We start from the raw sequence: 24,383 nt of genomic DNA on the forward strand, positions 1-24,383 counted from the left end.
AAAAAAAAAAAAGCCTCTCAATTAAAAAAAAAGTGACAGAAGGTTTTCCAGATAGATTTGTATACGGGAGGCAAATTTGACTGTTGAGTGGGGACCCTGGAGCCAGACCCCCTCATTTTAAATACCCACTTAGCTAGGGACTAGCCTTGAGAACTTGAGCAAGTTATTCAATCTTTCTTTGGCAGCGTTCCCTCTTTTGCAAAATAGGGTAATCATCATACCAAAAAAAGCAAGGCTGCTGTAAAGATTCAAGGAGAGTGTATTTAAAATGCTTGGAAGAGACCTGGCACATAGAAAGCTGGACAACTGTTGAGTGGGGACCCTGGAGCCAGACCCCTTCATTTTAAATACCCACTTAGCTAGTGACTAGCCGTGAGACCTTGAGCAAGTTATTCAATCTTTCTTTGGCAGCGTTCCCTCTTGCAAAATAGGGTAATCATCATACCAAAAAAAGCAAGGCTGCTGTAAAGATTCAAGGAGAGCGTATTTAAAGTGCTTGGAAGAGACCTGGCACATAGAAAACTAGACCATGAAGATGAAGATGATGGTGCTATTTCAGAAATGGAGATTTACTGGATATTGTGAAATGCTGATTTAGAGGGCAATTATCCCATTTTGGATCCAGAATTTGAAGTCCTCACAAATTTGCGCATCAATAATCACACAATATATATTGTTGGATCATGTTTCCTGGTTTACATTGAGAAGTGTTATGCTGAGAAGTACAGAGGACTAGTGTTTTTAGAAATCACACTCAATAAAAATGTGATACATTTCTATACACAAATTAGAACACATAATGATGTAGATGTGCTCATTCGTGAAAGACATTTGACCACTGTAGTTATTTGTAATTCTCACTATTGGGCTTCTCTTGTGGTTGGTCAGCACTGCTTTTCATTTATAGCTATTAGATACTCCATTTTTGTGTATCAAAAACAAAAGTCTCTTGAGTGATGGCAGCAAGTGATTAATTAGAATTCTTAAAACCAGATTAATATAATGGAGCAAAGTATTGATTTTTTTTCTAAAGTCCTTGAACCCCTGGTATTTCATGCGTACTTTCAAGTTTTACATGTGTGCATTTTCTTAGGAGATGGGCCACTCCTCTCATTGGGGTTTGAAAAGGAAGAAGCGCTGAACCAAACCTAATTACCTTTTTAATAGAAACTGAACACAGATTATGACCAAATGAAGGTTAATAAACTATTAGTAGAAACATGAAATAGCAACGTAAGAAAATAATTAAAAATTACGATACCATATGGGGTCCAAAGCTCTGTGAAACCAGTGGAGACATAGTGTAACATAGGGTACAGTATTTAGAATTTCAGAATGATTGTATTCCAGGTGAGATACATCCTAGTTGAAGACCACGACCTGCTGCACCCACGCTGTGAAACCTGGAGGCCCAGTATAGATGCAGGCAGCTGTTGGAGGATGCCCCAAGTCAGCCGGCCCATGACTGCTCACAGTGACTGCATTAGACAAACGATAAAATAAAGTGACGCTAAATCCTGACATTTGTTTCTTCTGATCTGACTTTTTACTTAGGTGACCTACAGCATTGATGGCTGCATCAGGAATCTTCACATGGCAGAGGCCCCTGTTGATTTGGAACAGCCAACCTCCAGCTACCATGTTGGGACATGTTTTGCGAATGCCCAGAGGGGAACATATTTTGATGGAAAAGGTTTTGCCAAAGCAGGTAAGGTTCTTCCATTTTCTTCCTGTTGAATATTAACGAGGTATAAATGCTAACTTTTTACTTGTATTGAAAAATATGAGGCCACTTCATTCTCTCTGTCCTCAGTGTCCTAAACTAGTAGCCTTTATTTAAACCACAAATAAACTTATAGAAGTAATTAAAAATGCCCCCTTAAAAGTTCATGAGTCTGATTCAGATAAGAACTATTGGGTTTTCTGAAAAGTCCTGACAAATTTTTTTTTTTTTTGAGATATTTTCACTATAGGGCGCGTGCGCTCACCAGACAGACAGAGAGAGACATAGAGACAGAAAGCGAGAAATCACCCCACAAGGGGGATGGTCACATCGCAATCCCTTCTCCTCATTCTCCTCTCGAGATCTTGGGCACTCACACACACGCGCTCGGCGTGAGTTTTAAGCCACCGGGTCTGGCACGCAAACCACAGTCGACTCTGTGGGAGTCCAGCAACATAGCCATTACACTAACTGCTGGTTCCCTGAAGTCCTGACACATTTTTGCATAGAAATAATATGTCATGATGTTTTGGACAACCCAATAGTAGAGGGAATAAAGTAAAAGCCTATTTGGAGAGTTTATTTCATCTTTTTCATTGGCGATCAATAACAGCAAAATAAATGTAACTCTGCAAGAAGGCTCATGTGTTTGTAGTATGTAATTTCTCTACCTTCCAATTTTCCCTGTCTACCTTTTCAGAGATAAGATTCAATTTTCTTTCTTCCTCTTCAATTCCTTGCAAGGTTCTATTTTATTATCTGCTCCTCCACCTCATACATACACACACACACACACACACACACACACACGTACACACACATGTACACACATACACATGTATACACACATAGTGCACATGTACTGGTGCCCTTTTCTTGTTGACAGTGATAACTAATGGCAGCTTTCTCTGGCTTTCCTTAGGTATTCTCCTCACCCCTTTTCCAATGAACATTTCCAATACAGGTCTGGATCGCTGGTCATGAAAGTACAGTTTGGGAAAAAATATTAAATAACTGCATATAATAATTTTTTTAAATCAGCCATTGAAATATCTTTAGATAGAATATTCAGTTCTATGGTTATCATAGACACATGTATTTGTTCATTAGGAAAAATTAATAAGCACATAATATATTAAAGTTATCATGGGAAACAGAGAAGTAGATAAGATGTAACTGTCTCTCCAGCTAGCACACATGCCCTATGGCAAAAAAAACACTTTTAAAAATAAGAAGGTAAGATTCTATTTGCTCAGAAATCACAAGAAGGCACATAGAAATTATTTGAAACTGTAAAAGATATACAAGCAAAGTGCTTCAGGTATTCAGAAAAAAAGATTAATTTTGTTTAGGGAAATCAGTAGAGGTTTTGGGGGAGAACTGACATTTGAGTGATTTGAGAGTGTTCTACCAAAGTTGTGGGAGGTGAAAAAATAAGACCTTCCAATAAATGATAAGTAGGAAACGTCACCGATGTGTAAGCAGAAAATCACTGGATATGTTCAATACTGAAACATTATGGGTTATGTTGAACTCCAAATTCTATGTGCTGTGGAAGTTCAAAGGCTTTGCTAAGATTTCTATCAGTTCACAAATTGTTTGCATCTACTTAGATTTGATGGCAAATTTAAGCTTCAGTTCCTGTAGTTAATGGATTGACTTGCCATGCTGCCCGGGATTTTTGGTTCTGAATCAGATTGGACCAGAAAATTGACTAATACCTCAACTTCCATCAACTACTACCATCTCCTCAACATGTAGTGTTGTACAGTGACATGTAGAGTAGTCCAGTTTACATAAGAATTTTGTGGGAACCAGCAGTTAGCGTAATGGCTATGTTGCTGGACTCCCACATAGTCGACCGCGGTTTGCGTCCCGGACCTGGTGGCTTAAAGCTCTCGCTGGGTGTGTGTGCATGCATGCCCAAGATCCTGAGAGGAGAATGGAGGAGAAGGGATTGTGGCGTGACCATCCCCCCTGGGGGGTGATTTCTCGCTTTCTCTCTCTGTCTCTGTCTGTCTGTCTGGCGAGCGCACGTGCCCTATAGTGAAAAAACCTCTCCAAAAAATAAATAAATAAATAATTACGTATACTAGATTACTTCTCTGAGAAAGATACTATTTCAATTTAACCCTTGATATCTTTATTCTTGAAAGTTATCCAACCATCCAATCACCAACGTTTTTTGTTTTGTGAGTCCTCTTATTTACTCTATCCTCAGTTGAAGTGCCTCATGTTATTTCTCTCTTTGTTTTGCAGAACAATTTATCTTCTTCTACCTTTTACTCATAAAATTTGCTATAAACCCACCTCTACCCATCTAAACCCATTAAGAGTCTCGGTACAACAAAGTTTTCCACAAAACAGTTACCAGCCCTTGACTGGAGACAGGAATACTTACACATAGTATTTATTTCCTATCTACTACATAGAAGACATAGAAAAAACTTTCACCAGTTCTTCCCTAATACTCTAGACAGCTGATATGATCTAGACCAGCCTTATCACATTTTTTTCTGAGAGGCATATCTTAAATACTTGCTAAAAGATTAAATAAACCAATGAATCTAATATGGAAAATTATAAAGAAAAGAACTCACTGAACTAGAGAAATACAGTTGTCCTTTTTCTTCACTAATCATATGTTCAGGAACTTTTGAACCCTTTCAGATCACTGTGGTACCATTTAGAATGCTTCAATGAAGTGTTGTTGAATAATCATTGGGACCAGTAGTTAGCGTAATCACTATGTCGCTGGACTCCCACATAGTCGACCATGGTTCGAGTCCCAGACCCGGTGGCTTAAACTCACTCCGGGCGCATTTGCGTGCATGCCCAAGATCCCGAGAGGAGAATGGAGGGATTGTGGCGTGGCCAATCCCCCCTGAAGGGTGATTTCTCGCTTTCTATCTCTCGGTCTTTCTCTCTCTGTCTGGCGAGCGCACACGCCCTATAGCAAAAGCCTCTAAAAAAAAAAAAATCATTGAAATGCTTTACTTAATGTAACAGATTTCTAACACAATCATACCTAAACTTAAATTCTTTGAGTTAATTTCGGTGTGTATTCATTCATTCATTCATTCATTATTATCTTTTAATTAGCTATAGGGCTTGTGTACTAGCTGGAGAAAGGTAGAGAGACAGAGAGAGAGAGAAGGAAAGTGAGAAATCAGTCCTCAGGGAGATGAACATGCAGCAGTCTCTTCTCCTCTGTTCTCATCTCAGGATTTGGGGCATGCATGTACATGCTACCCACATGCACCCAGCATGTTTTTCAAGACACCAGGTTCAGGACTAAAATCATGGAGTTGGCCATGTAGGATCTAGCTGCCTTAACTACCACACCACCTTGCTGTCCTTCATTCTTTCATTTATTGAATAAATACATATTAAACTTCCACTATGTGCCAAACAACTTAGTAGGCACAGGGATAAAATGGTGAACAATATATAAACAGTTTATGCTTTTACAGAAAAGGCGATAAAAAAATATAAGTAATCAGTATGTTATGTGACATAATGTATAAGTATAAGACATGAGGGAGTCTAGAACTTACAGCATCTGAATTGAAATCTAGCAAAACCTTTGCATTTCACCAATTTGGATTAACAATTTCTACATTCTAATCCATGATTTGAAAAAACATCTCTATTTTACAGTCGATGGATTCAAAGTGGGATTGGATCTTCTTGTAGAATTTGAATTCCGCACAACTAGACCCACTGGGGTTCTTCTGGGAATCAGCAGTCAAAAAATGGATGGCATGGGTATTGAAATGATCGATGAAAAGGTGAGTGTGAACAGTCCAAACATTTCTGATTTCCTCATGATACTATTGTTATATAGAGAAAATTCTAGTTCAAAGCCTTGCTGTATTCTTTGCTGGACAAGAATCAGATGGTACTTTTTACCCTTCTGAATTACCTCACTTTGTATTTTCAGCATAATTACTCTGTAGGCTAGTATAAATTTTAAATATGTTCATTCTATAGCAGACCCATTGTGTTGACTAGAAGAACACCAACAGTTTTTAGATATCAAGCTCCTACTGTGTTACTGTAATTATATCACTATTCTCCTCTGTAGGAACATATAGTCCATGAAACTATCAATCCCCCTGGAAGAAAAAAAAGGAGGCTTGGATCATCTGAAATTATTCTGCCTCTTAATGGCAGCCATTTCTCAGAAGTTTAGGTAGCCCACTCACATATGTTTTCAAATTTAAAAAAAGAAAAAAAAGCTTCCAGAGGGACCAGCAGATGGCATGATGACATCACTGGACTCCCTCATAGTTGACCATGGTTCAAGTCCCATACCTGACAGCTTCAAACTCACAGTAGGCACATGTGCATGCATGCCCAAAATCCTGAGAGAAGAAGAGAAGAGAAGGGATTGCAGCATGGCCATCCCTCCTTGGGGAGGGGGATGATTTCTCAATTTCTGTTTCTCAGTCTCTGTCTCTGTGGCGAGGACACACACCCTATAGCAAAAATCTCTTTAATTAATTAACTAATTAATAGTATTCAGATATCATTTCTAATAAGAAAAAATTTATTAGAGTATTTGGTCATTTGCTTACGATGGATAGTGTAAGTCTGAGCACATCTTTAGTCCCTGTGTGCCTTTGAGAGCAACCTGCAGTGAGAAGACCTGTTTATAAACACTTTGTACTATAAGGAGCAGGTAAAAAGAGGTGGCAAGAGCTAGCAGGTGGTCTGGTGGTTAAGGTGCTGGATTCCCACACGGTCACTTACAGTTTGAGTCCCAGACCCAGTAGTTTGTAAAACAGACCAGGGTTTATGCGTTCATGCCCAAAATCCCAAGAGGAGAATGGAGAAGAGATTGCAGCATGGCCATTTTGTCTGGGGACTGATTTCTCACTTTCCTCTTTCTTTGTCTCTCTCTGGTGAGCACATACACTCCATGGCAAAAATCTAAGAAAGAATAAAATGGAGACAAAAGGGGAAATTTCACAAGTTCCCTACTTGGCTATTAACCAGGAATCAAACTCCAACTCTGTTCATGTTTCTGTCTTTATGCTGCTGTTCCCTCCTGAGAAGACAACTACATAATACTCTTTCCTGACCTCCATCTTACTTATACTCAGTCTTCAAACCATCTGGACAGGCAACAACAATCAAAAGAAGTTCAAAAGTTTAGAGGTAAAAAGGGTAAACAGATAAGCAACACTGGATAGTTTTGCAAACAGACTTAACTATATCTTGTTCCACTAAGCTTCATCTCATCCCCTGCTTTTATCTGCAGTCACTATCAACACATCACTGTATCAGGTGGATTCTCACCAAGCTCCTCCTATTAATACATGCAGAACCCTGTTATTACAAACTCCACCCATCACAGCAAATGCATCACTAATATATACATCACTGTATAGGTTATGAACTTTTCACCCATTTACTTGTACTTTTCATCTTCTTTTTAAAAATCATTTATCTTTTCTTGTCAAAAGTGTTACCAAACTGATTAATGTTTTGAATGTTTCATGTGTTTCTTTTCTTCATCAGCTTCAATGGAACTGTCATCTCAAATTGCAGGGGCCTCTCCACATTACTAAAACCGTATTTCTCTCATTTAGACAAGAACTTCTAAACTGAGTTCTTCATTGTTAGGAATTTAACTGGCTTTCTGGTTTGGTCTTTGCACCTGTGACATAAAATGTGCCCAAAAAAAGCAATTTATGTAATTCTCAAGTCTGTCTGTAAAATGGAATCCATGAAGAAAAAAATAGAATTAAAACATCAAGAGTTTAAATTAAAATGAAAAATCTCTTAAAGCATCTTCATAAACCAAATTACACATCATTTAAGAACATTTTACAAGGTTCACTAAGAAGTCTCACAGTCTAAAAATATCTGTGGAAGAATATTTCCCTGTGTATACTGGGTCCCTTTTTTGTCACCTGGACCCAATTTTTTTCTGAAAGTAGAATTATTACCAGCTTTGGTGCCAGCAGATGGCTTAACAGTTATGAAGCTGGACTCTTAAATGGCCGACTATGGTTCGAGTCCCAGACTTGGTGGCTTGAAACTCATGCTCAGGGTGTGTGTGTGTGTCCAGAATCCCAGGAGGAGAATGGAGCAGAAGGGATTGCAGTGTGGTCACACACAACCCCCCCTCCCCACTTCTCACTGTCTCTGGCTCTCTCTTCCCAGCAAATGCATGCACTCTAAGGCAAAAATATCTCAAAAAAAAAAAAAAAAAAAGAATTATTACCAGCTGCACACATCTTAACCTATTACTTGTAACAGTGCCCCAAAGCTAAGAACATGATTTGTGACTCCTGGTGATCAGGTCTGTATTTTCATTTCTATCAAATTAAAAGGAAAAATTTTAATCTGATCCAGTTCTGTCCACTTCAAATAACTCCAGTCAGGTCTTTTTGAGAACAGATCATTTTTACCATGTGAACTATAACGACACTCTGCAATGAAGCCATCTGGACCGTTCAATGTCCTCCTTTTTAGCTTATGTTTCATGTGGACAATGGCGCCGGCCGGTTCACTGCAGTCTATGACGCTGGGATCCCAGGGCGTTTGTGTGATGGACAATGGCATAAAGTCACTGCCAACAAGATCAAACACCGTCTTGAGCTCACGGTAGATGGGAACCAGGTGGAAAGCCAAAGTCCAAACCCAGCATCTACATCAGCTGATACCAATGACCCGGTCTTTGTGGGAGGTTTCCCAGGTGAGTGTTGGCTACCCCAGCAGAAATGCTTTGCTCTGTTAGTGGATTTTAACATTTATATTTTTAAAAGTATGTTCCAAGAATGTGTGCTTAAGTGTACTTGCTTCCTAACTTTAGACTATGCTCCCACAAATAACACCTTACCTAAAGTTTCCAGAATGTCAAATGAGCATATGACTTAAATAAACCACATGGGAATGAACATTTCATGATACCCCTAAAGTTTCATTTGTACAGAGATGGAGTCTAGAGGAAATGAATTTGGCTTATAAAAGATATGAGGCATTTAACAGCAATTGGGACCAAAGTTGGTGTATTTTCTGATTTTTTTAAATGAATATACCAGAGAAATCATAAAATGTTATGGAACTTATTTCCTCAGGTTCTGGAAATCATTGAGTTAAACATAGCTAATTCCTCCTTAGGTTATTATAGAGTTCATATTTATGTTATAACAAAACCCAGGCAATAAATCTGCATTCAAAGTCCTTCTTCAGCACATTAAATGTAGCATGTGAACTGCAGTTACCTGAAAAGCCCATAAACATGAGTGGCCAACTTGATGAGAAATAAGCCAAGTGCCTCTTAATAAATGCTGTAATAATGCAGACTCCTGGATTGGCCTTTCATCATTTTGGCAAGAGAAATGTTTGTCCTAATTTATCTAAAGCCTTTGCTTAGCAAAATAGGCAGTGTTTGACAGAGCGAAAGATACAGAATAATGGGTGCTGACTGTGGACGCCTCTTCCCAAAGTTACTTCTGAGTTTTAAAAAGATCTACTTCTGGGACCATCATGTGGCTTAATGGTTAAAACCCTAGACTCCCATGTGGATTACCATGGTCTGAATCCCAGACCCAGTAGCTTGAAAATCACACCAGGCACAAGTGTGTCCATGCCTAAAATCCCAAGAGAAGAATGGAGAAGGGATTATGGTGTGACCATGCCCTAGAAGGTGATTTCTCACTTTCCCTCTCTCTGTCTCTGTTTCTGTCTCTCTCTCTCTGGTGAGCACATGTGCCCTCTGGCAAAAAAAAAAAAAATTTAAATCTACTTCTGCTTCATTTAAGATAAACCCCAAGTATTATGAAGAAGATAATATATCAGTATCTTACATAAGAAGATAATATATCTATATTCATAGACTCTATTCACAGTCTATGAATTGGGAGCCTAATCAGCACCTAGAGGTCCACTGAAAGAAAGGCCTCTTAACAGGAGGAAAAATATTTTTTCAAAGTTTATTTACTTATTTCTTCCATGAGAGAGCAACAGAGGAGAGAGAGAGAAACAGGCACTCCCAATAGGGTCCTCATGCTGCAGTCTGTCCCAGCTACACTCAGACACCTTTGTGCTGGTGTGTAAAGGAACGTCCTAGGGCATAAACCCAGGACCCTCCTTATGTAAGTCCAGTTAACCCACCACTGCACCATCATTTGACCCCGCCAAAAAAAGATTTTGTATGAGTGTCCAACCAACTTGACCTTACAATATGTATTTTTATAATGTAAGAAAGTGATCAAGTTGCCTTTAAAACCCCATGTCCTGATTCAATTTTTAAAGTATCTGATCAATTGCTTTCTTCACTAAATAAAATTTTATAGTTTTTAATCAAGCTATAAGTTTATTCACTCCAAACGGAATTATGTGTTTGATACCTTAAAATGTATAAACCTAGGGCCAGCCCACAGTGTGGTGGTTATAGTGACTGGATACCAAATGACCTACCTCACAATTCAAGTCCTATACTTAGTGGCTTGAAATTTTTTATTCAATAAAGTCCAAATCCTTTTTTCCTTTGTTTGTAGTGTTATATCTAAGAATCTGTTGTCAAATACAAAAGCATGAAGTATTTACCCGTATATTTTCTTTTTAGAGTTTTCTAGTTTGCTCTTATATTTAGGTTGCTGATTTATTTTGAGTTAATTTTTGTATGAAATATAAAATAAGAGTCTGGGCCAAGTGATGGTAGGTGGTTAAGGCAATTGGATTCCACATGGCTGACTGTGGGGTTCGAATCCTGAACCCTGTGGCTTGAAAAACATGGCAAGCTTGAGTAAGTATGTGCCCAGAAATCCAAAAGGATGGAGAAATGGATGAGGAGGGATTGTGGCATGACAATTCCTGAAGGAGGTGCTTTCTCTCTTTTCTCTCTCTCACTAGAGTGCCCACATGCCCTCTGACAAATGTTTTTTTAAAAGTTTAAGCGTAGATGTTTCCATATTTCTATAACTGAGATTTATACAACTATTGTTAACTAGAGAACATGTGTGCTTTCCAGTGAGAGAGACAGAGAGAGGAGAAGAGAAAGCACCCTTATGGGGCATGATCATACAATAATCCCTTCCCCTCCATTTCTCCCTCCTGTTGGGGTTTTGAGCACACACATGAGTCCCACACACCAGATCCAGCATTTCAACATCACCATTAGTCATGGGGGTTCAGCTGCCTTATCTTCCAGACCACAGAGCTGGCCTCATAACTATTTTAAAAAGTTTATTATTTCTCTATAAAGTTGTTGGTGAAGCTAAAAATAAAATCACTAGCTTTACATTAGACAGTGTCCAATTGAATCTCAAGCTAACAGTTGATTTTGAAACATGCTCTTAACATTTACTACAGCAGCAATTAGAAGCTGAGCCCTCTCACTTTGTTTTTTGTTTTTTGTTTTTTTCAGATGGCCTCAACCAATTTGGCCTGACCACCAGCATTCGGTTCCGAGGCTGCATCCGTTCCCTAAAGCTCACCAAAGGCACGGGCAAGCCACTCGAGATTAACTTTGCCAAGGCCCTGGAACTGAGGGGCGTTCAACCTGTGTCATGCCCAGTCAACTAATAAAATAAGTTTAACCCCAAGAAGGGTCTGCCAAAGCAAGTATATCAAGAAAGGCAAAAATATTTTACCTACATATGATAATAAAACTAATTTGTGCACGCATGTAGAATTGTTTCTGTATTCAGATGGTGCTAATTCAGACCCCAGACTGAATTTATTACAAGTGTTTTTCTCAAATCTATGAATATTAAATCAATTATTTCATTCTAAATAATTGCTTACTTTGTATGATTTTAAGGATAAAAGGCAATTGACTATAAACCATCTAATGAGTAATAAGCCCTAGAGCCATCTTAAGGAAAAGAAATTAGAGTAGCTTTTGAAGGCAATTTTTTAAAAACTTACTCTTATTAATACTTTATCATTCTTTTCCATGTAGGTCAGTTGTGGGTTTCTGTCCATGCCACTGTGAACAAGTGGATTTGGCATGTGTGATTGGGAAGAAATCATTGCCCTTTTCCCTGTGTTTGTGAAAGCATTAGCAAATCATTTCCCTGATCCAAGTTCATTATTAGAGAGTTTAACTAGCTGTATGAAGTGAATATCTTTTTATGCTGAAGGTAGAAAGTATAGATCAGATTCAGGCCAGAGAGCTTAATTACTTGATTTTCTTGTTTGATAATGATTTATAGGCTTTGGGGAGATTCCAGAACCAAGCTCTAGAATGACAATTAAGCACACATTTGATTCTACAGTATTGAGCCTTTGGGCTCTTTAAGTTTACAATGAATATCACAATCTGTGCTTAGGTGGAGAGGATTAATGTTGAAATGCATTTTACCTACCAGAAAACAACACATCAGAAACTTTAAGCACATATTTCATTGAGTCTTTTTGAATTGTAATTTGACCTAACACATTCATTCCCTAAAAATTCTGTGTTTTATTCTCCTTTTACTTTTTATTTCCATTATTTTTAAAGAGGTCTGTGAGAAGACTGACCTAGATTTTATTCATTGACTTAAGAAGGAAAAGATTAATTGTCCATCTCAATAGAAATTGTTAAAGTCTAACAACTTGGAACATTTAAATGAACAAGAGACTGCTCTTACTATAGTAATTTTAGCAAAAGAAGAATAATCCTGTCTGACAATGTTATACACTAGGGAAGGAAGGTGCTATTTCTAATCAAGGTGATGCTAACATATGCTTACCATTTCACTGATGGTCAGTTGCTCAATTCAAATTGTCCACACTATCTCATTCTAGAGCAAATGATTTCCAACCTGGGGTCAGCTTTTTAGGAAATTGCCTGGGAAGTTTAAAACAAAACTAAACTAAACTGGTACTTGGTCCAATGATTCTGATTTCATCTAGGATGTAGTCCAGGCAGAAGGCTTTTTAAAAATCTCCCAGGCAAGTACATCAATAATTTGTCAAGGATGAGAACCACTATTCAAAAGAGAAAAGTTATCCACTAAGTTATCCAAAAAGAGTTTTATAGTCATTTGACAGTCCTATTGCTAGCTTTGTATTAGCTATTTCTACCTTTTAAAAAAAACATTACACTGAATCTATAATGTTATAGTTACTGCCTTTTTTTTTTTTTCAGAGAGAGAGAGATTATTTGCTATGGGGCACATGCACTCACCAGAGAGACAGAGAGACATAAAGCAAGAAATTAACCCCTCCAGGGGGGATGGCCACACTGCAATTCCTTCTTCATTCTCCTCTCGGGATTTTGGGCACTCACACACACGCACCCGGTATGAGTTTTAATCTGCCAGGTTCAGGACTTGAACCATGTTCAACCACATGAGAGTCCAGCGATGGACCCATTATGTAGTCAGCTGGTCCCTAGTTACTGTCTTTTAACCAACCTTCAAGCAATAAAACTATTTGACAGCCAATGTGTTTTGAAAGTGAAACATGACTTTTGTACTGAATATTGGCTTGACTTTTTGGCCTTATTCTGGATAATGAATAGAATAAAGAGGAATAAAGATGCTAGATTCCTTAATCTAGGAGTTAATGCCTTTCTTTCCTGAGTCCTGCACAAAAAGATATATAACAAATTTGAAAGCAAAGATACTTCATTGATGCTCTTATTGGAGTCAAGACCTGCTGAAGTCAATTTGTTGGAAAGAATGGTAGAATTGGAACAGATCCTTGAGATCAGTGAATATAGTGATTCCCAATGCTAAGTAGACATTAAAATTGCTCTGGATACTTAGAAAACATTTATATCTGTGTGTGACCCCAGACTGATTAAATTATAATTTCTGGGTAGGGCCCTGGCATTGGTATTTTCTAAAGATCTCCATTTGATTCCAAAGTGCAATTAAGACAGAAAACCCTTGGGCTCCTACCACCTCTATATTTTATAAAGAAGAACTAGGGGGAACCTCGGTACATTTGATAATGTGCTCAAAGTCCCACATTAGTAAAGTTTTGCGACATAGTCCCAAGAAAGTTGCATTTAGACCCAAGTGGAATTAATTGAATCAGGTTTTAACTCTTTTCCCATATAAAATTTATACTCCAGAGTGGCTTATGAATTTGTATAGGCAAAGCTTGCCCACATTTTAAGATGAAAAATAAGCAAATGTTGGAAAGAGAAAATTTTGTCTAGCATATTTTAAATTAATCTATCTCTAGAATCAAATAAATTTTTATTCTTAAACAAACTAAAGTGCTTTTTTTCACCCAACCTCATCCTCTCAATAATTTTTTCACCTCCTAACATCCAAGCAATCATACAAAAGGCAAAATACTTATTTTCAAAACACCCACACCCACCAGGTTGTCAGCCTTCTTCTTTAAAAAGGTGCTTGGGACTTCAAACAGAAAACATTTGTGAGGGGACTTTTATTGAAGTTACCATGGTGAATACCACTGACAAAGGAAAATAAAGAACAGAACAAATTTTAGCCCTAAATCACCAGAAAACTGTGAGACACTTAAAGCTTCAATTAGTGGTTTAAAAAAATGATAACTATTTTCTCCTACTTTGATTTAGTCTATTGTCCCCAACTACAGAAACCCTCTAGATTTTCTGCTTAACAACGGAGGAAAAAGAATACTATGACAAATTGAAAATCTTTTCATTTTATGTGAATTTTTTACTGAACTATTTTGTGTTTAAAACTGATATATATATATGTGTGTGTGTGTGTGTGTGTATGTGTGTGCTTATATATGATTAACATAAAAATGAAACAATAGTTTTGGTAAGGATATGGTATAGTCTTTTTCACTAGCTAGCACTTTCAAAGGATCCAATTTACTGTTTATCTTAGTCAGTTTGAGTTTTTTGTTTTGGAGAAAATTTTGCTATATAGCACGTGTACTCACTGGAGGGAGAAATCACCCCTCCCCAAGGGGGAATGACCATACTACAATCCCTTTTCCTCTTCTCCTCCCGGAAATTTGGGCACATATGCACATGTGCCCGGTGTGAGTTTCATGTGACTGACTGAGTCTGAGACTCAAACCGTGGTTGACCATATGAGAGTCCGGCACCTTAACCACTGTGCCACCTGCTAGCCCCCGTGTGTTAGTCAGTTTTTGATGGTAACAGAAATACATACCTAAGCCTGAGTGGTTTATTAAGAAATAGAGTTTTGTTATGTTTTGTTTTTAAGAGAGATTTTTTTTTTTTTTTTTTTTTGCTGTAGGACTCACACACTCACTGGATGGTTTTTTTTTTTTTTTTTTTGGCTGTAGGACTCACACACTTGCTGGATAGCCAGAGAGAGAAAGAAGAGTGAGAAATTACCCCTCCCACACATATACACCCAGAGGAGATGGCCACACCACAGTCCCCTCTCCTCCATTCTCCTCTCAGGATTTTGAACACACACACACACACACACACATTCCCAGAGTGAGTTTCAAGCTTCTGGGTCAAGGAATCAAACTGCAGTTGGCCATGTGGGAGTCCTGTGATGTAATCATTATGCCATCTTCTCGTAACAAAATAAGGGTTTATAAACTCACAATTCTGCACACTGGCAAGTCAGAAGGCATAAACCTAATATCGGGCTGGCCTACATAATGGCTGACAGAAGCTTGGAGGATAGCAAGTGTATGCAGAGAGAGAACTTCTGACAACTCTCTCTCTCTCTCTCTCTTTAATAGAGTTTTTTTTTGTTTGTTTGTTTGTTTTAGGGCACATGCACTCACCAGAGAGAGAGAAACAAACACAGGAGAGAAAATGTGAGAAATAATCTCCCAGGGTGAATGGCCACACCACTGTCCCTTCTCCATTTTCCTCCTGGGATCTTGGGCACACATGCATACACATCCGTCATAAGTCACTGGATCTGGGACTCAGACTGCAATCTGCACTCTGTGAGTCCAGCAACATAACCCCTACACCATCTGCTGTCCCTGACAACCCTATCTTATATAACAAACAGCTCTCATGAGAATTAACCCCTTCTCACAAGACCTAGAGCTCAATGGGTCTCAAAAAACATCATCAATCTGTCCTCATGAGACTGTCTCAGTAATACAACACAATCACCACAATCCAATCACCACCCACTAGACTGAGTACCTCCCAACACCAAATTTCAAAACATGACATTTGGGGATACAAACCATCTAAACTATAACACTGCTGATATAACCTTTTAAATCCACTGTAAAATGTCCTTTTACTCTGTTCAGTTGAGAAAGAGATACAAATATATGTAGTTTACTCACTTGCCTCACTGAGATTAGTACATACCTCAGACCCAAAAGGTGCTTGGAGGGAAGAAGTGTCCCAGACTGGGACCTGAATTCCAGCACTATTTGGGAAACCACATGCAGAGTGGCAGCTCAGATACAGTCTTTGGCATTTTTACCAGTTACCTAAGTAAGCATGGTGTTTGTACCTACTACTGATATGAATATGTTATAGACTGAATTGTGTCACCCTCAAAATTCATGCATTGAAGTCCTAATCCCCAGTACCTCAGAACATGAATGTCTTTAGAGATAAGACCTTTAAACGGGTACCTAAAGCAAAACGAAGTCATATGACAGAGTCCTAATCCAATTTGATTTGTGTCCTCATAAGAAAAGATTAGGATACAGACTAGCATATGGAGAAAAGCAAAGAGAGAAGAAAAGCAAAGAGAGAAAAAGTCAAAGAGAGAAGATTCCAGAAGAAAACAACCCTGCCAAAAACTTAAATCTTGGTGTTCCAGCCTCTAGAATTGTGAAAAAACTAAGTTTTGGTTATACATTTTACTCAGTCTTTAGTTCTTTGTTCTGGCAGCCCTAGGAGACTGATACGAAGAGCTTCTTCACTAAATACATATTAATTTTTTATTTTATTTTATTTTAAAGAATCAGCACATTTCAGGTTCTCTGAAGTGTGACATGTACATTAGTGAAATCAGTTATTTAGAACAGCAATTATTATACCCTATATAATGATTAGGAAAAGCTTAAAAATGGAAAAAAAATGTTTACATCATATTTTAAAAAGTTGTTTTATTTGTTCTTAGAAGTAGTAGAAACAGCTGCATAGCAATTATAAATCAAAGAAATAATATTGTACTGATATCACTTCTTGAACTTTTCAGTAGAATGGACCCTCTAGAGAGATGATTTGTACTTCAGATTTGGAGAACTACACATTAACCCAGCTTTATTTGAGAATTTTATCTCCCTAGAGTTCAGCACTTCTGCAGGAGCACAACTAGTGAAATAAGAGGTGGTAGCCGTGGAGGTGGTGAGAAATTATTCAATATAAATATATTTTGAAGGTAGATAGTATTTTCTGAAGGAGTGCCTATGGTGTGTGAGAAAATAAGGTACTGACAACTTCTAAGCATCTGAAAGGATAGAGTGACCATTATTGTAGGATGGGGTTATGTAGAAGGAGTATGCTTTTTTTGGAAAAGTCCAGAATTTAGTTTTAGACAGGTTAAATTTAAACTGTGCATTAGATATCTAGGTTCATGGTACCACAGGCAATTAATCTATGAGCCAAAATAAGCTTTCTGAACGTAAGCTCCAATCTCAAGTTCTGCTTAGAGTGCAAGAAAGAGATCTTAAATACAGATATAAATAAGGAAGTCATCAGAACTTTGATATTATTTATAGCCACAAGACTGAGTAACATCACTCAGCGGGTTTGTAGGGGGAGCACTATGAATATGCTCCCACATTGAGAGCATGAAGAGTTCATGTATTAAGAGAATTATTCAGAACTTGAAACAGGCAAAAGAAATCTCTAGATGTTTTCTCAGTGCAGTATGCATCTTAACTTTCTATTGACTAGGCTGTTTTACAACTCTATGGGGACAAAGACTAGCCTGTAGACTTGAGTTCAATAGAGATGCAAACAATCTCTGTCTGGTGGAAGAGATATCCCCAAAAGTAGCAGTTTTGTATCTGGGAAATCTTATCCTAATTTTCCTTTATGAAATGAAGTGTGTATGTATGTGCACAGCCTCTCAAGTTGTTCGACCAGTTTTAACATTGTATTGTTTCCCTCAGTAACTTATAAGTTAAGCCAAATAGTAAATACGTTCACATTATATTTGAGTTATAAATCTGTGACCTTCAAAAATATCTTTTAACAAAGGGGGATGAGAAGAGAGTAACTAAATTTGCCCAGGATAATTCAAAACTAAGGGGTAGGTCACACAATTTGTTTATTTATTTATTATTGAATTGTTTTTCAACTCTGTAACCCTATGTTTCTATCACTGCATTTCTTGTGAGGTAACCATTACTGTAGAAATCTACTTTAATGGAAGGGGAAGGAGTTTAAGCATGTAATTATGGCTTTATATTTCACTTTTTATTGACATTACTCTCTTGCTCTTCAGCCTCGTCTTTTACACACACAAATCTAGTCTTATCTATTTGGTAATGTTGGAGCCAGGAACACATTATTTGTAGCCAAACACACTGTTGACTTTTACATTTCTTTATGGAAGTGTTGCCTGACATTTTTAACAATATTTTTCATTAAAATATAAGTGTACATAATTATGGGGGTGTAATATGATTTTACAGAATACATTGTGAATGATTCGTTCAGAATAATTAGCATACCCATTATTTCAAACATTTGTCATTACATATATTGGGAACATTCGAAATCTTCTTTCTGAGAGATGCAGAGCAAGTTATTGCTTTCTATATTGTCCCCATTGTATCCTGTAAGACTAGACATCGTTCTCCCATATCTATCTGCAACATTATTTCTGTTAATCAACATCTGTCTAATCCCTGCCACCAATACTTCCCAGCCTGTAGCTATCATTTGTCATTTTCCTACAACTATGAGGCCATTTTTTTAGTTTCCACATATGAAGGAAACCGTGCAGTATTTCTCTTTCTGTGCCTGACTTATTTCATGTATCAGTAATATAATGTCCTCCATGCTCACCTATTTAATATGCCTGACATTTGGACACTTAAACTCTTTTTGTTTTCTTTTCTTTTTTTACAATTGAAGTATACATTTATTTTGGTACAAAAACTTTTTGAAATTCATACATAGTTATTACATGTATTTCCATAAGCTATTTTTTTCCTGAAACATTTTTAATTAATTAATTTAAATTCATTCCCTAAGCATCGACACAGCATACAAAATGTGATTTCCAATCCAGAATATACTTCATAGTGGCTTAATCATGCATGTTATTGTCCTACTTTCAATAGCAAGTTCAGCTGGTATTTCAAGAAAAGCAGTTTTAACTTTAATAAATCAAAGAAATGCTAAGGAACTTTGCTTAAAACTTATATACAGGAAACAGGTTAGGATTCTCTTCAAATAGTAGGTACATGCATCTATTGACAGCTCAAGACAGGACAAAAATCCTTAAAACTGGAAAACAAAGCCTAGAAGAAAATCAGCAATGTTTGAGTCAAAAGTCATAAAATTCTATTTCATCAAATCAGTCTCATGTACTTTATCTTGTCATTCAATTTCCTTTTTAAATTCTGGGATATAATATTTAACTCCAGAGTTGTCCCTATGATTAATTTGGCCATTTTCTTAATTTTTGAACTCTTATTTCTGTGTGCCTGTATTTAATTTTCCTGGTATAGCACTCCCTTGAGAACTTCTTGGAGATCTGGTCTGGTGTTAGTAAATTCTTTTAGGTTTTGTTTATCTGAAAATGTTCTTGTCTTTTCTTCCCATGTGAAGGATAATCTTGCCGGGTTCAGTATTCTTGGTTGAAATTGCTTTTCCCTTAACACTTTGAATATATTTTCCCATTCTTTTCTCACTCACATGTTTCTGATGAGAAGTCTGCTGTTAGCCTGATGGAATAGCCTTTGTAGGTAACTTGTCATTTTTCTCTTGCCAATCTTATATCTTGTCTTTATCTGTGGTTTTGGTCAATCTGGCTATAATGTGTCTTGGAGATCTTCTTGGGTTGATTCTATTTGGAGTCTTTTGTATTTCTTGAGACTGGATCTTTGAGTACCTCTCTAAGTTCGGAAAGTTTTCTTGCAGGATTTCAGGGAATAGATTATCAATGCCCTTATGAGTTTCTTCACCTTCTGGGATACCAATAATCTGGTTATTTGGACATTTGATGGTATCTATTATTTCTCATATATCATTGTCATTTTTTGGGCAATTTTCTCAGTCTTCATGGTAGGTTTTTCTAGGCCAGTGATTCTATCTTCTATATCTGAGATTCAATTTTCTGTATGATCTAGTCTGCTTTTAATACTTTTGAGGGAGATTTTGACTTCCTGTATTATAGCCTTCATTTCTAACAGGTCCATTTGATTCATTTTTAAAGTGTGTAATTCCTCTTTTAGCTCTTGCAAGAATTTTCTCACCAAATGGAACGCATCAGCTCCTTTCTCCTGCCTCTTCCACAGTTCATTGTCTCTCTTCACTTCCATCTCTGTTAGTTTCATCATTTCCATGATTTCCATTGAATTGTCTATGGATGAAGAGGAGTTATTCTTTTCTCTTGGCAGAGAGGTATTATCTTGCTTTCCTATATTTCTTGTGCCCTGCGGTGATTTCTAGTCATCTCATAGATGGTGTGTTTCTTCCTGATTCTTGAAGTTCAATCTGAGCATTCAGGCCACTCAAGTTTGGAGTATGAAGGCTGAATTATCAGTAGAAAATTTTCACTTCTTTTTTTTCCCCTGAAATCACTAGTTCTCAGGAGCCATGGAAGAGTCTTCTTCTGAAGGCCTGCCACTTACCTCTCTACTTGAGTTTGGGGGCTGGAAGCTGAATTATCAGTAGAAAATCTTCCTTTCTCGTATTTCGCTGAAATCACTAGTTCTCAGGAGCCATGGAGGAGTCTTCTTCTGAAGGTCTGCCCCTTGCTTATTGGACACTTAAACTCTTATATAGTAACACACAATAACAACATGAAAAGAATTTTTTATACTTTTGAATTATATAAGATAAAATTTTTTACTTTTGAATTATATAAGATAAAAACAATGACTTTCAGTTTAAAAATTTTAGATAAATTATTTTAAACTATTTTATATCATTGATTTATATAGCATTTTATAATAAAGTTTATTATTTTGCTTATAACTGAGATAAAATGATTGACTCTTAAACATAAAAACAGAAATATCTGAACAGACTTTCACTAAATTTTGGATTGGCTGACTTAAAGAACAAGCAATGTGCATTCACAGAATTCATCAGGGATGCCCCTTAGAGGCTCCTCATGGAGCTGAAAAAGAAGCATCAACTCTATGTACTACTTACTGCTAGTGGAGAAGGACATACACAAACTAAGACATGGTGAACAGAAAGACAAAACAAGACAAAAAAGACAACAGGACCCGGTAGGTGGCATGGCGAATAATGTTTTGGACTCCCATATGGCCAACTGCAATTTGATTTCCAAAACCAGCAGCATGAAAATCACATACATGCTCAAAATCCTGAGAGGAGACTAGAGAAGAGATTGTGGCATGGTCATTCCACCCCACCCACACCACATCCGCCCGGGGATAATTTCTCATTTTTCCCCCCCCTCAGTGAAATCCAAATCAAAACTCACCAGATACTACAAATTTTAGGTGCTATGTGTCATTAAGCTATATTTTGCTATAAAGTATATTCTAAGGCCAGAATCACCAAGTATTTTTTAAATAAATAAATGATAGTTTATAGGTGTACCAGGAGGTATAGGATAGACTCTAAATATACACAAAGGGAGATGGAGAAAGGAAGGGAGGAAGATACAGAGGGAAGAGCAGGAAGAGATTAAGACTTTTCTCATTTTAAAGGTAAAGCCCACTTTAGACATGGAAATAAAAGCAAATCTACATACGATTTTTTTGTTTGGTCTTAATATGCTAAATGTATTAACATTTTGATTAAAGTTTTAACAGTGTGTTGTGACATCAAAAATAAATCAAAAGTAACTTTATAATCTAATGCTTGCAGTTCATATAATATTTTTACAATCAAGTGGTTTATTGGATTTTATTTTCTCAAAGGAGGAAGTTTTACACTACTACACGCAGGCATTTTCCAGAAATAACACATTGTTGGCCCAGCCACAGAAGCACTCATTGTTAAGACACTGCGTTCTGTGGGGTGGAACCACATGGGAAGGCCAGGTTTGATTCCTGGTCTAACCTACAGACCGGACTTGGAGATACATGCCCCACCTGAGAGGATAAGGGACCAGAAAGATCATTACATGGCTATATCCTGTCTTAAAAAAAAAAAAAAAAAAAGTAAATAGCGCATTGTTGCTGTAAATAGTTTAGTTCCAGGAAACGAAAGTAGACTGGATATAGTTTAGAATTTTTTTCCTCTTATAAATATTTTAGTGTATTAGAGATAAAGTATATCAAATAAATCTTATATAAGATGAATGTAAATTACTGTTCTGATGAGGCAAATGTGCAGAAATTAACTTCATAATAGTCAAAAAAAATCGAGGCATACCATCATGCTGATGGTAAACCAGCTGAGTAACTGAATCATGATAATGTTTACCTGGTTTTCATTAATTGGCATGCAGGCTTCTTGATGTGTTTCAGTGGAATCTTTACTGTGCAGTTATTAGGGAGAAATTTTTAGTGATTATTTCATATATGCCCATTTAAATGGAAGTAGAAATATTTACCATTTTTGCCGTATGAGAACAAGAACTCTCTTGAACACAGTCATGAAACCTTGGCAGTGCAAGATCACTAGTGAGATAGTACAGTTTTAACAATGATTTCAAATTATATTATGGAGACCTCATGAGGTCAAATTATGGGATTGCAAAAGAGCAATTTGTACAATAAAGTAAGATAATAAATAGAATAGAACAAAATAGAATAGAAAAGAACAGAGTATTGCTTTGTGAAATTTGTTCTATGTGTGTGTCTTTGTGGGTAGGTAGGGAGGGTTATAATGCAAAGTATATGTAATATGAATTTATGTCTGTGAGTTACAATTTTTTTTTTGAGAGAGAAATTTTCACTATGGGACATGTGAGCTCACCAAAGAGACCGACAGACAGAAAGAGAGAAACCCCCCCCTCGGGGGATGGCCATGCCACAATCCCTTTTCCTCCATTCTCCTCTTGGGATTTCGGGCATGCACACACACACACATATGCACTCAGGGTGAGTTTTAAGCCACCAAGTCCAGGACTCGAACCATAGTCAACTATGTGGGAGTCCAGTGATATAACCATTATGCCATCTGCTGGTCCTGGATTATAATTTTTAAAAGCTGAAACAGAAGTTATCTGAAATAATAATATGGTGAAATACTATGTGGGAATGAAAATTTTTCATTTTTTTTTCTTCAGGGAGATTAGAATAACAAGTTTGTAAAATGTGTGTATTAACTCAAAGATGGTTTATTTACCAATGTAATATATACCATTAACCTGAATTTCTAAGCCACACTAAAGTGTTACAATAAAAACTAGCTTGATTAATAGCTCCCAATTATAATTGCTCTGACTCTACCAGATACCATGGACTTCAGCTGTGCCTAGAAGCTTATCTCTAAAAAGAACAGAAAAGATGTGGTAAAAAAAGAGTCCAGGGAGAGCAAAACTCATGAAGGAATAATTAAAAAGAATATAACAGGAAGCTATCCAGATACTGCACATTAAAATGAAGTGTCTTTTCTTAAATTAAAACATTGCTCAAATTTCATTTCGTTACTATACTTTCAAGAGTAGAGTCTCCAGGGACCAGCAGATGGTGAAATGGTTACATTGCTAGACTCCCACCTAGTTGACTGCAGTTCAAGTCCCAGACCCAGCAGCTTAAAACTAATGTAGGGCATGTATGCATCTGTGCCCAAGATTCTCAGAAGAGAATTGAAGGGACTGCAGAGTAGCCATCCCTCACAGGGGCGGGAGCGGGGTGATTTCTCACTTTCTGTCACTCTGATTCTCTAGCTAGCATGCAAAAAAATCTTAATTAAAAAAAAAAAGTAGGGAACAGCAGGTAGCGGGGTGGTTAAGGTACTGGACACTCTCACATGGCTGACCACTGTTCAAGTCCTGCACCTGGTGGCTTGCTTTCTCACTTTCCTTCTCTCTTCTTCCCTCTCGCTCTCTCTCTCTCTCTCTCTCTCTCTCTGTGTGTGTGTGTGTGTGTGTGTGTGTGTGTGTGCATGTGTCTCTCTCTGGTCAAATTAAATAAAGGAATGAATAAATAAAAATTTGAATAAATAATTCTTAAAATAAAAAAGTTGATTCTCCAGAAAAGAATTTAAAAAGACAAATAAAAGGCAAGGAACAATTGGTCCAAATCAAACTTTAAATTATGAGCGAAATATGTTTTAGTATACATTTCTAAAAGTCACACTGAGATTCAAATTAGTGATAGTTTATGCTACAATTATAATAGCTCATACATAATATAATATTGGGGAAAATAATATGCTCTATTTTGTGTGTGTGTGTTGTGGGTTTTTTTGGAGAGGTTTTCGCTATAAGGCGCGTGCACTCGCCAGACAGACAGAGAGAGACAGAGAGACAGAAAGTGAGAAATCACCCCCCGGGGAGGATGGTCATGCCACAATCCCTTCTCCTCCATTCTCCTCTCGGGATCTTGGGCACACATGCACACACGCCCGGTGTGAGTTTTAAGCCACCGGGTCCGGGATGCGAACCTCGGTCGACTACGTGGGAGTTCAGCGACATAGCCATTGTGCTAACTGCTGGTTCCCTTGTGTGTGTTTTTAAAATCATTT

General features: G+C 37.3%; 1 protein-coding gene across 1 annotated transcript in view; it reads left to right on the forward strand.

The window, feature by feature from the left end:
• LAMA2 (laminin subunit alpha 2) overlaps positions 1-11,477 on the forward strand; it is a 509,250-nt gene extending 497,773 nt beyond the window's left edge. The window contains exons 63-66 of the mRNA XM_027770245.1: positions 1,555-1,708; positions 5,384-5,514; positions 8,210-8,432; positions 11,109-11,477. Coding sequence (XP_027626046.1) covers positions 1,555-1,708; positions 5,384-5,514; positions 8,210-8,432; positions 11,109-11,266 — 666 coding nt within the window. The 3' untranslated portion in view covers positions 11,267-11,477. The remainder of the gene's footprint in view (positions 1-1,554; positions 1,709-5,383; positions 5,515-8,209; positions 8,433-11,108) is intronic.
• Positions 11,478-24,383: the final 12,906 nt, after the last annotated feature.

The sequence above is a fragment of the Tupaia chinensis genome, unplaced genomic scaffold (genome assembly GCF_000334495.1).
Source record: "Tupaia chinensis unplaced genomic scaffold, TupChi_1.0 Scaffold000117_2, whole genome shotgun sequence".
In the NCBI taxonomy this organism is placed as follows: domain Eukaryota; kingdom Metazoa; phylum Chordata; class Mammalia; order Scandentia; family Tupaiidae; genus Tupaia; species Tupaia belangeri.